General features: G+C 39.2%; 2 protein-coding genes across 4 annotated transcripts in view; one reads left to right on the top strand and one right to left on the bottom strand.

The window, feature by feature from the left end:
- The window catches only part of LOC114661896 (protein CutA homolog), a 42,387-nt gene extending 35,042 nt beyond the window's left edge, over positions 1-7,345 (bottom strand). Inside the window, exons 1-2 of one of the 3 annotated variants that reach the window (XM_028815120.2) lie at positions 7,212-7,336; positions 2,000-2,044 (exon numbers count right to left, since the gene is read on the bottom strand). In XM_028815120.2, coding sequence (XP_028670953.1) covers positions 2,000-2,044; positions 7,212-7,298 — 132 coding nt within the window. In that variant the 5' untranslated portion in view covers positions 7,299-7,336. Of the gene's footprint in view, positions 1-1,999; positions 2,045-4,524; positions 6,653-7,211 lie in introns of those variants that run through there. The other 2 variants (XM_051934460.1, XM_028815122.2) reach the window with 2 other exon arrangements.
- A 2,285-nt stretch (positions 7,346-9,630) lies between these two features.
- The window catches only part of eif3d (eukaryotic translation initiation factor 3, subunit D), a 28,710-nt gene continuing 23,703 nt past the window's right edge, over positions 9,631-14,637 (top strand). The window contains exons 1-2 of the mRNA XM_051934441.1: positions 9,631-9,759; positions 14,454-14,581. Coding sequence (XP_051790401.1) covers positions 14,459-14,581 — 123 coding nt within the window. The 5' untranslated portion in view covers positions 9,631-9,759; positions 14,454-14,458. The remainder of the gene's footprint in view (positions 9,760-14,453; positions 14,582-14,637) is intronic.

Genomic DNA, 14,637 nt, shown 5'->3' with positions numbered 1-14,637 from the left:
ACATCGTTCTACAATTCAGTGCAATTTGCACAAAGAACATCTGCATGGCAGCGTGATGAGGAAGAAGCCCTTTCTGTACTCACACCACAAACAGAGTTGCATGCAAATGCTCATTTAGACAAGCCAGATTCATTTTGGAACAAAGTGCTTTGGACTGATGAGAAAAAAACTGAGTTATTTGGTCCTAACAAAAAGCGCTTTTCATGGCGGAAGAAGAACACCGCATTCCAAGAAAAACACCTGCTACCTACTGTCAAATTTGGTGGAGGTTCCATCATGCTGTGGGGCTGTGTGGCTAGTTCAGGGACTGGGGCCCTTGTTAAAGCCGAGGGTCGGATGAATTCAACCCAATATCAACAAATTCTTCAGGATAATGTTCAAGTATCAGTCACAAAGTTGAAGTTACGCAGGGGTTGGATATTCCAACAAGACAATGACCCAAAACACAATTTGAAATCTACAAAGGCATTCATGCGGAGGGAGAAGTACAATGTTCTGGAATTGCCGTCACAGTCCCCGACCTTGAATATCATCAAAAATCTATGGGATGATTTGAAGCAGACTGTCCATGCTCGGCAGCCATCTAATTGAACTGAAGTGGAGAGATTTTGTATGGAAGAATGGTCAGAAATACCTCCATCCAGAATCCAGACGCTCATCAAAGGCTATAGGAGGACAGCGTCTAGAGACTCAAAGGAGCAAAAGGAGGCTCAACTATGTATTGATGTCTTATCTCTGTTGGGGTGCCCACATTTATGCACCTGTCTAATTTTGTTATGATGCATACTGCATATTTTCTGTTAATCCAATAAACTTAATGTCACTGCTGAAATACTACTGTTTCCATAAGGCAGGTCATATATTAAGAGGAAGTTGTTATTTTGAAAGCTCAGCCAATGATAAACAAAAATCCAAAGAATTAAGAGGAGTTTCCAAACTTTTTCATATGACTGTATATAAATCCTGGGACAAGACTTTTTTCAAGAGATTTTTTCAAATCCCACGAGACTTTGGCCATAAGATTTTTTCAAGTCCCGCCCTCCTCTCAACCATATTCAACCAAGCACACGGTCCTCTCACCTCTCATTCTTGTGAATGCTTTTGACAAACACAGTTCTTGCTCTCTCAGCTCTTATAAATTTTAATGTTTTCCTCACTTTAAGTTCCCAATTAAAGAAGACGTATTATGTCCAAATCTTACTGAAGAATTTCATCACGAAGGGTTATCAACAGTAAAAATGAGTACATGGGTAATCCTAGCACCAAGAAATAATAAAGTCAAACGAATTAACGCCAAAAATGTTGATCGGTTACACAGCAAATTGGTTAAATGTGTATCAATAGTCTATGCTGACAGAGTGGAGGCTCTGAGGCTAGGGATCTGCACTGGTAATTGGAAGCTTACCAGTTCAAATCCTATAAATACCAAAAGGGACTCTGCTTCATTGGGCCCATTAAGCAAGGCCCTTAACCTGCAATTGCTCCATCCTGGGTATGACGTTAATCTGCATCCAGCCATGCAATTAGGCCCTCCAACCTGCAGGAAAAAACCGGAGGATTGGTGGCAGAATTGGCACTCAAGCCACCATAAAAAACCTCACACTGGTTCCACTCTATCTGAACTCGTGTGGTGCTGAGGTACCGCCCGTTGTATGGCTGCACTTGGGTCCTAATGTGGGATCCTGAGGTGCTTTGTCATATGGTGGGTACGGCAATGCGCTGTATCAGCGTGGGCTCCTAACCTCTTAGAACTGCTTGTATTTAATTAATACTATTTTTGGGAGAGTGAAACTGTAAAGCCTACTCTAAAAATGCTTACAAAAAAGAACTTGCTAATAAAGTCATAAAATAAAACTGCAAGCAGTCTTATAAGCAACTGTACATATTTTTTTATTCATTTGAATATGTTTCATTCTTCTATTATTATGCTTTGGTCAGGAGCTAATCAATTAAGTAATATCAAACATTTTTATTCCCTTATTTAATTGAAGGGACTTACAAGACCAGCAGCCCAAATGATTCCTGTCCTCTCTCCAGCCATAACCTGAAATTCAAAAGGCATTTTCCTGTGTGAGAGGAACAGTAGTGACAATGTTTGAGGGTGAAATATCTAACGGTTATCAGCATAGCACATTATAATAGCCTCTAGCAAGATATTCATATAAAGCAGCAGACGTCTTCAAATTGTTCATTTATTCAGCACATTTCTGTAAATTTGCTAACCAATAAACCATACGTAACAACTTTAAAGACGTCTCATAAATTACTCCGAACCAATATTTGTCTTTAAATTCCACCACTCACAGTAACCACAGATAACAAATAAATCAAAAATTAATTACCACTATGGACAGACAGCATGGTGGAACCTGGGTTTACTTCCCGGGTCCACCCTGTGTGGAGTTTGCATGTTCTCCCCGTGTCTGTATGGGTTTCCTCCCACAGTCCAAAGACATGCAGGTTAGGTGCAGTGGCGATCCTAAATTGTCCCTAGTGTATGTTTGGTGTGTGTGTTCTGCAGTGGGCTGGCGTCCTGCTCGGGGTTTGTTCCTGCCTTGCACCCTATGCTGGTTGGGATTGGCTCCAGCAGATCCCGGTGACCCTGTAGTTAGGATATAGCGGGTTGGAAGATGACTGACTGATTATGGACAGACAAGAGTTCAGAGGTCATTAAGAAGGGGAACAGAATTTTAACTTATACAGCAGAATGTGTGCAGTACAAGTCCAAGGAGGTTATGCTGAAGCTTTATAACGTACTGGTTAGGCCTCATCTGGAGTACTGCGTACAGCTGTGGTCTCCAGGCTACAACTGGAAAAAGTCCAGACAGGAGCGATAAGGCCCGTTCCAGGGCTACAGGGAAAAAGTTAAAAGGAAAGATTTCAGTATAAGCAAAAGAAGATTAAGAGGTGACATGACTGAAGATTTTAAAACTATAAAGGGAATTAGTGCTGTGGACTGCGACTTTAAAATGAGTTCATCCAGAACACAGGAACACTTGCCAAGGGTACATTTCAAATAAATACCAGGAAGCTTTTCTTCACACAGAGAGCCATAAACACATGGAGCAAGTTACCAAGTAATGTGGTAGACAGTAGAACTTTAGGGCCTTTCAAAACTCGACTTGATGTTTTTTTTTTTTTTAGAATGGCTAGGACAGGCGAGCTTTGCTTGTTTTCATCTAGATTGTTCAAATGTACTAATAATAAATAATAATAATTCATTACATTGATATAGTGCTTTCCTCAGTACTCAAAGCACTATCCACACAGGGAGGAACCGGGAAGCAAACCCACAATCTTCCACAGTCTCCATAATGCAAAGCAGCAGCACTACCACTGCGCCACCTGTGAGGACATCTAAGATACAATAACAAATAAATATTGCTGCCGAACTTACAGGCATCTGTATACCTTAAGTGCTCTCATTACCCCTTCCTGGCAATAAGAATAAGTCTCAAAAGGTAAGGAAACTACAAGTTAACTGAACAAAGCAAGTTTTGGAATCTCAATTGATTTCCCAGTTTGAAACAGTAGGAGTTTCATTTGGCTGTTGCTAGTCAAGTATCACAATCAGCTTGTGCTTACTCTGTAAAATATCAACAATGTTTCTGACATGAAAGATAGTGAGAAGTCAAGCAAAACGACACCTTTTATTGGCTAACTAAAAAGATTAACAATATGCAAGCTTTCGAGACAACTCAGCCCCCTTCTTATATCTTTGCCTGAAGAAGGGGCCCGAGTTGCCTTGAAAGCTTGCATATTGTTAATCTTTTTAGTTAGCCAATAAAAGGTGTCATTTTGCTTGACTTCTCACTACATCCATGATGGCTAACACGGTACAACACCCAAGTACTACTGACACGAAAGATGAAACTGAGAATATGATATTGCATTTTTCATTATGTTTTATTCCTTTGGTGTTAAACATGGATATTGTATTGTTTGCTTTTGCCATTGAAGGATAACAAATTATAATTAAAAAAAATGAGTCTGCAACTTATATGCTCACTAGCCTCATGCTGATTAATTGCTTGCCATAAAATTACAATTAACTTCATTACTGATTGTGTTCAACAATGATTTAACAATAACATTTAAGAAGATATAGCATTTTATCGATTATTTTCCAAACAGATGGTTGTTCAGAGAAAAGTTCAGTAATAACTTCAGACAGAGGTAGTTGCTTAGATTGGACAGTAGGGCCTCCACACCTTTATGACCCGGTGATTTAGCCCTACTTCACTTATTGGCTATACTTCTTTTTCTTGGGAGTTTGTTTCTTCTCCCTTTCTTTGGAGATTCTGTTTCTTGTCTCTAAAGTCAAAAGTAAGTTGTACAGTTCAAATGGACTCTAACAGATTAGTGATCAGTCCATGGCTGCTTTATTCGGGATTTTTAGACACTGTCTGGGGAACATTTTGACCCCTAGGAGTAATACAGTAAACACACGTTTGTGTATACCTATGGATAATAAGAAATGAAAGTGCCGAGATTGTCATTTGATTTACTTTATCAAAGCCCCAGTCGAGCCTCTGATACCATTTCCAATATGAATGTGTTGTTATCTGACAAATATACGTGATCATCCATATACAACAGGTTCATAAGGCTGATGAAGAAATCACGAATAAAACAAAATTAGCTAGACTACACTGATTTAAGTCATCTTCAAAGTTTTGGTGCAGATTTACAAAGCCATAAATTCTAACTCCACATAATTGTTGCTGCTGCTTGCCATATAGAATCTGTGACATTATGTGGGATTCTAACCGAAACTCCCATCTGCTAAAAAGGTTCACATCACAGCTGAGAATGTACCTTTTCACTCGCGTATTTCAAAATCAGATATCCCCATATTAATTCATTTATTATTTTCTAAATGAGTCTTCTTTAGCGGTGTTACTAACGCAGATTCTTCGGAGTGATCAGTTTTACTTTTCAGACACAGTCAATTCAAAATCTTCCGACTTTGTCCATACATTTTGTATGCTTATCCTGCTGTTTAGGGTAATTGCCCTTTTCTTCTCCTCATAAATCTCTCGATAACAGGCTAATGACTCATCCACCCCCCTCTGGACTTTCAAGAATCGCGAGGCATTGGGATCCATTTTTTCTAATCGGGCCATTCCTGATGCAATCTCGCGAAATGCAATTGACATTTCTTCAGCTATGAAACATTTCGGCTTCTCTTCTGGTTCTTCCAACGCCACAGCTTGAACGTCGGCTGCATCTTTTGCTGCTTCCAGTTCAAGGAGGTCTTCGTCTGTTAATTCCTCTCCATGTGATTCAATCAGTTCTTCAACATCATTTTTATCAACTTCTAAATCCAATTCCTCAGCAAGCTTTACAATTTTGTCTGCCACTCCCTCATACGTCTCATCCTTTTCAAAACCTTTGAAGCCACGCATAAACTGTGGGCACATTCTTTTCCAAACGGCAACACAGCAGTTTGGGGAAAGCTCTTGCCAGGCCTTTGCAATGTTCAGAATGCCATGGTAAAGACTGTAGGATTGCCAAAATTCTCTGACTGACAGATTGGGATTTCTGTCAATAGCAGCCACTGCCTGCGCAAAAGTTGTGCGCAGATAATATGCCTTGAAGTTTTCAGTCAGACCCTGCTCCATCGGCTGGACGAGTGAAGTGGTGCTCGGTGGAAGGAACAACACTTTAACATTTGGATGAAAATCATCCAAATGAGCAGGGTGACCAGGTGCATTATCAAGAATAAGCAAAATCTTGAATGGAATGCCATTTTCTCTACAATATTTCTCAACTTCAGGGATGAAACAGTTAACAAACCAGTCCTCAAAAATGTCAACAGTAACCCATGTCTTTGGATTTGAACGATAATAAACGGGAAGAGTTGCCTTACTTATGCCCTTCAATGTGCGTGGATTTTCCGAATGATAGACAATCAGTGGTTTAAGCTTACAGCAACCCGAAGCATTACATCCCAGCAAAACAGTCAGTTTGTCTTTTCCATCTTTGAATCCTGGGATTATTCTTTCTTCTGCAGAAATATAAGTGCGAGATGGCATTTTTTTCCAAAACAATCCAGTTTCATCAACATTTGAAAATTTGTTGCTGCAAATAACCTCCTTCTCGGATTATTTCTTTTAACACGTCGGAAAACGTTTCAGCTTCGGCTGTATCACCACTAGCAGCATCACAAGACGCTTTCATGTTATGAAGACCAGCACGATTCTTAAAACGATGAAACCAACCACTGCTTGCCAAAAATGAATGAGAACCATCGGAAAATGTTCCCTTTATCTCTTCATAAAGACTTCTGGCTTTTGTCTGAATAATCACGGGACTTAATGGAAGGTTTTTTTGGTTTTGGTCTTCTATCCAGCTTATTAATATTTTTTCCATTTCATAAATAGCACCAGAACGTTGTCTGGTTATTACTGTTGATCTTAAAGGAGCAGATCCTTTCACGTGTTCTTTAATACGGGCGGCATCCTTTACAATCGTACACACTGTTGATACTGCCAGACCGAATTCTCGCGCTACCGCCGTCAACTTTTGTCCATCTTCGAATTTGGTTATCATTTTCATTTTCTTCTCTAAATCAATTCTCGTGCGTTTCCGCATCGGCCGTACCCTCTTCGCATCCACGTGCCTCTTTCTAGTCATGATTACAATCGCACTGAAATCAAAAGAGAGAAAATTCTTTTAGCAACCCCACCGGGCGGCGAAATAAAACGTTAACACTGAGTGTTGTGTAGTTTGCGGAAGGTCACCGCAAGGCGGAAGGAGGGGTAACGTGATATTTTTTCTTCTTAATATTTCGCGTAGAGATGAGATAAAGCTCGTATTATGTAACCCGAGATGCGCGTATATGTTAAACGGAGGGCGCTACGAAAAGGAATCGAATGCGCACGCGCACTTCTATAACACTTTGCTGAAGTTATTCCTGCACTTGAAAATTAACGCAGCTCTCTCTACGTGAAAGAGAATATTACAGTAGCATACATCTTATTATTTCAGTCGTGGTGGACTGCGACTCGTTTTGCTAATAAATCTAAATGCCTGGAAATAAGACATTTTTCTCACAATAAAATGCAGCAGCGTAGTTCACTGTGCATGCACTCTTTTATTTGCGGACAGCATGTTAACGCTTGGAAAATGTTTATCTGAAGGGTGAATAGAGTCTAATAATGTAACGTGGGACACTTTCTCAAGTCTTTATTATTCTCGTCTCTTACCTGTCTGCAGCGTGCAGCGGTCCGTGATGGCGCTCCTTCACGTCCCTTCCTAGCCCCGCCTACCTCGGTGTTGCCGTAAAGCGTCATTATACTGTGGGCCGCTGAGGCTGACGCGAGTGACGACTGGACTCAATGAGGAATTGTATCATCAGGCCAGCTTGATCCATCATGTGGATTGGAAGCCCACTTACGCAGTTTATGCCACCTACAATTAACGTAATCTAGACGTCTTTGGGAATGTGGGGGAGAACGTGCAAACGTCACACGGACAATACTGTATTTTAATTGTATGCATATTGTCTAAGTATCCCCAGGCTAAGTTCATTTATCATTTTCGATGACTGGTTTCTAGTTTTTATTTGTAATTTTGTACTTATATAAATGTGAATTTAAAAAAAAAACATCCAGCGCAGGAATCGCGAAGCAGCGATGTTCCACCGCGAAGCAAGACATAATAAATTGTTTAAAAAAAATAATCCTGTGCGTAATGTAATTTTGGGGTGTCAGAGCGCAGGGTCGGACATTTGTACATTTCCTCAGAGGTATTTCATATGAACCTGTAATACGTAAAGATATATAAATATACGGCGTGTGTCCAACAACTTAATAGATAGATTGATAGAACTTTACTTGTCCCCAGGGGGAAATTTGTTATATATGGCTGAAATAGTTTTACTGTCAAATAATGCAAAGAGTACGCTACACGTGTTTCGCCCTAATTCTGGGCTCAGCAGGCGTACACACTCACTGCACCCCCTCTCGGGGATCAGATTGTGATTCAGACTACGAATGTCATGAATATATACATAATAAAACATATGTACGCTTACAAATTATGTATGCACAGTGTTTGGGACAAAGACACATTTTTCATCGATTTAACCCTCAAATGCACAGTTTCAATTTTTCAATCAAACAATTCAGGCGTGACTTAAAGTTGACATTGCAGACTTTCATTTCAGAGTATTTGCATACATTTCAGTCACACTATGTAGAAGTGTCAACTTGTTTAATAAAGGCAGGAGTCCACTTAAAAGCAGAAGGTGGTTTGGATGAACACCTGCAGTGATGGTGGTCCAGAGGACTGAACTTGAGGTCCACTTAGTTAAGCCTTTTATAACTATTTGTATCATCTGCCAAAGAAGGATAACAAATTTAAAAAATACTTGATATCTATGTGCCTCACCCTGCCCAGGATTGTTTCCTGCCTTGTGCCCTGTGTTGGCTGGGATTGGCTCCAGCAGACCCCCGTGACCCTGTGTTCGGATTCAGCGGGTTGGAAAATGGATGGATCTATGTGCCTATTTGTTCCTGTATGCCTTTCCTGTGTATCCCTATTTTTCTCAACTTCTCTTGCCCAGTGTTTCCTCTCTCGATCATGTCTACGTAAAGCCTGCTTCTTAGATTATTTAGTGGTGCCTTGCTTGCCTCCTACCGTTTTTTTGACTACCACCAATGGTAGACGAGTCCCCATTACCTGCTATTAAAACATCGTTCGTATTCTTGAGAATTCTTACAGACTCTGAAGGTGACTTGGCTGCACCTCGTTAGTATTTATCAAACTAGTGCCACTCAGTGCATTATTTGCTTTGTCATTGAAAAGCTCCATTTCAGCTCCTTTATTTGTAAAAATAATATTTAAAAAAAAATCCACAATCAGAAATTGAACTCCGCACACCAGACGTGCTGCTGCTTTGCAGTAAGGAGACTGTGGAAGATTGTGGGTTCGCTTCCTGGTTCCTCCCTGTGTGGATAGCGCTTTGACTACTGAGAAAAGCGCTATATACATGTAATGAATTATTATTATTATTATTAGACATATTATGTCATCATCCCTACCACTGCGCCACCAATACCAAACTGACCAATCATATTGTTCAGATGAGCCAATCTCTCTCAAACACGCACATAAACACACATACACAGAGTAGCGTTTATTACATTGATAGATATGAAAGGCACTATATAAAATAGAGACAGACATATATAGAAATAAAAATGAAAAGCACTATAAGATAGATAGATAGATAGATAGATAGATAGATAGATAGATAGATAGATAGATAGATAGATAGATAGATAGATAGATAGATACGCAAATAAATGTAACATTGAAGTACTGAAGTAGTGGTTCTGCTTTAACACTCAGTGTCATTTGCATCTGTGTCTGTATACATTCGTATAGTTTAGTATCAGCTTAATTTTAAAAAGTGTGCACAGCTGTATATACAGCATACACTTGCTAATGTCCTTATATATGCATTAGCAACCTGCACTCACGTGGAAGTCGAACAAATGTGCTTTTTAGTTTTGACAGATCACGCCGCACACGGTTTGGCTTCAGATTCGATCGCACTACAGCTTACAAAGTAACGACAATAAGAGCGTCGCGACAAGTTCCATTTTACGGCAGGCGCGAATCCCCTTCCGGAACTGCCGTAAATCGAGCCAGCCTCTTCTGCTGGCGTTTCCGGGGCCGGCTTTTAAGTATTTTTGACGTTGTGGAATAAAACCCATAAACATCGAGGTGATAAAGAAATAAAAACAGGTAATACACTTACAGTTGCAACATTTGGGGACTGGGTGATGAACTGTGAAGAGTATTGGACGGTGGGAAGAAACGAGCATTGTTATAAAGTTTGCCTTAGATATTTTAGAGCAAAGGAGTACAGCTGTTTATCGGGGAAACATAAAATAATATTTATGATTAAGACATAGTCTTTGAAGGTCTTTAATAATTAGACATTTGTTTTGATGGTGACCGAAAAGACATCGTAAATAAATGCTTGTTATATGCAGTGTGGCGGACAGCTGGCAGTCAGTGATGACCAGACCTCTGCGCAAGCGGACCGCCTCATTTTGAGGCAAAAATCATGTCGAAAATTAAGTTTATCTGTGGCTGAGACTCCAGCTAGTCGTAAGCCCACCGAACCAGTAAATGGGGCGGAAGCGGGTGAGCAAATATGGCAGAAGTTGACATTTTGGATACAGCTGCATAACACTGGTGTGATGTGTAACAGTGTAAGCATTTTGTATTTTCAACAGTTTTAATTAGCATGGTGTTTATTAGATGCATGTATGTATTTTTGATATGCACTGCATTATGGTAATGTTGTTTATCCATCTTAAACGTGTGTAAGTTACTTTTTTTTTTTTTCATTATACTTTTCTGAGAATGGGGAAAATGACGGTATCTCCATCCACCTTAGCAAAGGAGCAAGTGTCGGAGTGGCTACCCGGTTGCTATGTCTCTGCCATTCCAATAAATGGCGCATCACTAACATCTTGATTGCTTTTGTGAATCCCATACCAGCTGGCACATAACCAACAACGGGCATTTCACAGTTACAGTTACGGTTGTGTTGATTACTTAGATTTCAACAAGTAGAAGGGTAGCAGAGTTAGTTTTATTTCTAAAATTATGCAAGAATTAAAGTTTGTGTCTGTGTGAGTGATGGACGAATGGACAGACAGACAACCTATGATTTGGATCAAATCGAATTTTGTCACATATAATTATACACAATACAGTATGTAATGAATTGCTCAGTTGCAGAACTCCAAGTCTTAAAAAGACTGTAAATAGTGAATACAAATACCAGTATGTGCAATTATAGGATTATATTAATATTTCAATGATATAATGCATGAGGAAACAATACATTAATTTTTTTAAGGAATTCTTCATGATACATGATAAGTGATGCAACATGGAATAATATAGTTTGATACAACATAGGACAATAAAGTAACACTTTCCTAACTGCACTGTTTTATTTTGTATCTAAGCAAAAACATTAATTGCAGTAACGGCGCATGTCAAATTTCAAATAATTCATGGGTTTTAAGTAGGTGACCAAAAAGCACTACTTGAGGCAGGTATACTGTTTAAAGAAATAATCTAAAGCACTGTACAATTCAATTCTAAAATAGATTTCTGTAATGTAACATTATTTGCCATGTATTGTCTTTCACATGCCTTTGCATAAGAACAGCTATAGACCCAAAATGAACCATTGTTTTAGGTTATTTTGTCCAGTTAATTAATTCCTTGACAGTTATTGTTTGAGCTTCAGGACCTTTTTTGACATGTGCATATAGATATTAAAAATGTCAAAAATTTCAAAGTTAAGAAGAGATTGTATTAAAAATTATACCCTCTTATGTTCATGGAGTATATTTGATTTTAATTTGAAATTACAGCTGGAGACATAGGAATGTGTAGACTAAACAGTGGAGCTTGATATTTCAAAGTTGAATTGATACACCTGTCTTTCGTGATGTGAATTGATGCATCGATATACTGTACATTGGTCTTTTTTTTTTTTTTTTTTTTTTTTTTTTACACCCCTAATATTAATAATATGAAAATATATAATAAGAGAATTAACAATAAGGCATAATGTGGCTCTGTGCGCACTGTCCTCCTTTAGTAATAATTCTTTACATTTATATAGCGCTTTTCTCACTACTCAAAGCGCTCTCCACACAGGGAGGACCCGGGAAGCGAACCCATAATCTCCTTACTGCAAAGCAGCAGCACTACCACGGTGCCACCTGTGAGGATGTTTAGAATGTAGATGGAATCTCCTCTTGTCTCTCTGAACTGATCTGCAGGCAGCAGTCACATTTCTATGGCTCCAGCACTGAGAAGAGACCATTGTTAGGTTGGCTGGTATCTCTGATAGTTTTCTTTAATCTGATCCATTATCACTTAATGTAGATGCCTCGGAAAGTTAGGGAGGGCACACCCAGTGATGTGTTCACCTGGTCGCACCTTGTGGTCCTGTTGTGCACTGTTTCCAAACCAGGCACTGACACTTTTAATGTTATATTTAAAGAAATTTTTTAGCTTCTTTGAGGTCAGCCTAAAACCCATGAGTCATCTGAGATGCCTTAAATTTATTGATTTGGTATTGTTTTACATAGTAATAAAATAAGAATTACTTATATTGTGCTTTTCTAACCTATTCACAGCGCTTTACGTAGACAGTGGGGGATCCACTTCAACCAACCCCAATATTCAGCATCCACATTCATTATGTGACGCCAACAATTCTTGTACCAGAGTGCTTATCACATTAGCTATAAGGTGACAAAATGTTTAGAGCAGTAGTTAGCTAATTGGGGACAGGATGACCAGGCTGTAGTGTTGGGCAGTTTAGCCAGCACATTGCAGAAACACTCTACTCTTTTCAAAAGATGATTGGAGATCTTTTATGACCAAAGAGAGTAAGGTGCTTGGTTTTGAGAGATAGATGATAGATAGATAGATACTTTATTAATCCCAGGGGAAAATTCACATACTCCAGCAGCAAAAAATATTAAATTAAAGAGTAATAAAAAATGCAGGTAAAAAACAGACAAAAACTTGAATAATGTTCAACGTTTACCCCCTCTGGTGGAATTGAAGAGTCGCATAGTTTGGGGGAGGAATGATCTTCTCAGTCTGTCAGTGGAGCAGGACAGTGACAGCAGTCTGTCGCTGAAACTGCTCCTCTGTCTGGAGATGACACTGTTTAATGGATGTAGTGGATTCTCCATAATTGATAGGAGCCTGCTGAGTGCCCGTTGCTCTGCTACGGATGTCAAACCGTCCAGCTCTATGCCAACAATAGAGCCTGCCTTCCTCACCAGTTTGTCCAGGCGTGAGGCGTCCTTCTTCTTAATGCTGCCTCCCCAGCACACCACTGCGTAGAAGAGGGCACTCGCCACAACCATCTGATAGAACATCTGCAGCATCTTACTGCAGATGTTGAAGGATGCAAGTCTTCTAAGGAATTTTACATTTTTTCTGAAGGACAGCAACAATTTATACAGCACAGTGTCCGTATCACTACACTTAAGACATTCAAATCCACATGTAGGTCACAGGGTAAATAGCCCCTTCTGACCTCACCAACACCTTTTCCAGCAGCAACCCAAATTTTTCCTAGATGATCTCCCATCTCTGTATTGGTTGGGTCCAGACTTGTTTAGCTTCTGGTGGATTACCTGTTTTGAAATGCAGGTGGAAGCCAGATCTTACATGATAGGACCTGAAAGATGGTGCACTATGACTTGGCAGGGCGAAACCTTGGGGCCAAAACAATCCCATTCTATGTTTAAACTTTGAATTGGTAAGAAGCGTCATGGAATGCCAAGGGTCTAGTCTGCCTATTTTTTTTTTTTTTATGTATATAAATATATTGATAGATTTTGTCATCACATTAAGTGAAAAGTTGCCTCTCTTTTAATTTTTTAATGTGTCATTTTGTCAGGAAATGTGAGGTTAAATGCCAAGTTAATGTTTTGTTTTGATGAAAATCAAGCCATTAACAAGAAAATAGCCATTATTAGCCATTAATAGACAATAGTAACCCATAGCCACACAAAATATAATCAGAAACTTCACAAATGCACTAATCCATAACAAAGCTTTAAAAGATGTTGTTAATCCTTATTTGGAATGGTTTTATGGAAAAGTTTTTTTTTTTTTTTTTTTTTTTTTTATCTCAACATCATGAATTGATGATAAAATAAATTTGGAGGAAATACAATGATGATTTTATGTTCATGGCTTTGTAATACTGGAATTCTGCCCGTGTCAAACATTTGCTGTTTTCTGTCTTACATTATTTCAATGAATTACATAATTATGTACATGTGACAATATTATTAACATTGTAGTAAAAGTGTAAGGTGGTGGCCTGAACTTTTTGTTGGTAAGAGTTATCAATACAATGAAAATTGATGTAGGTGATTACTCTTCTATTTTTTTTGTAATATTTTTATTGTTGAGGATGCTGGGTACTGTTAGAATTTCTGTGAATTATCAGGTACAACTGTTTTCATCTGTTGTCTATACCAAAAGAGGTAAGCCTCTCTAAAAAGAACTGGCACAGGACAATAGTTAGTGCTGCTGCCTCACAACTGCAGAGTCATGGGCTTGAATCTTTGTGGTAGAAATTGCAAAGTCTCAGTGGGGTTTTTTTCTAAGGGTACTTTTCTTTATTCCCACACCGCAATGATATGCATGTAAGGTTAATTGGTGATGTTGGCTCTGTAAGAATGAGAGCACTTGAAGGTGCTTCCTGCCTGGGACAAAAAGCTGGTAGGCTGGGCTGTGGCCTTCTGCACTCTGAACTGGATTAAGTGAAGCTGATGATAGATGAATACGAAAAAAAGTAGTGCTCAACAGTAATCTTCTTACTGGCCTGAAACAGTTACAATTCACTCTGCAATCATTTCTTCTTCTTGCAGCCAAGATGGCGAAGTTTGTAGCACCAGTTATCCAAGATAACTTGCATGGGTGGGGTCCCTGTGCCGTCCCAGAGCAGTTCAAAGATATGCCATATCAACCTTTCAGCAAAGGAGACCGACTTGGCAAGGTAAGGAAATGTCTGCTCGAAGGTGTAGTGGTTACTGAGGATGTCACATTCATTTG

The sequence above is a fragment of the Erpetoichthys calabaricus genome, chromosome 12 (assembly GCF_900747795.2).
Source record: "Erpetoichthys calabaricus chromosome 12, fErpCal1.3, whole genome shotgun sequence".
Lineage (NCBI taxonomy): Eukaryota > Metazoa > Chordata > Cladistia > Polypteriformes > Polypteridae > Erpetoichthys > Erpetoichthys calabaricus.
This window is presented reverse-complemented; position numbering and strand designations above follow the sequence as displayed.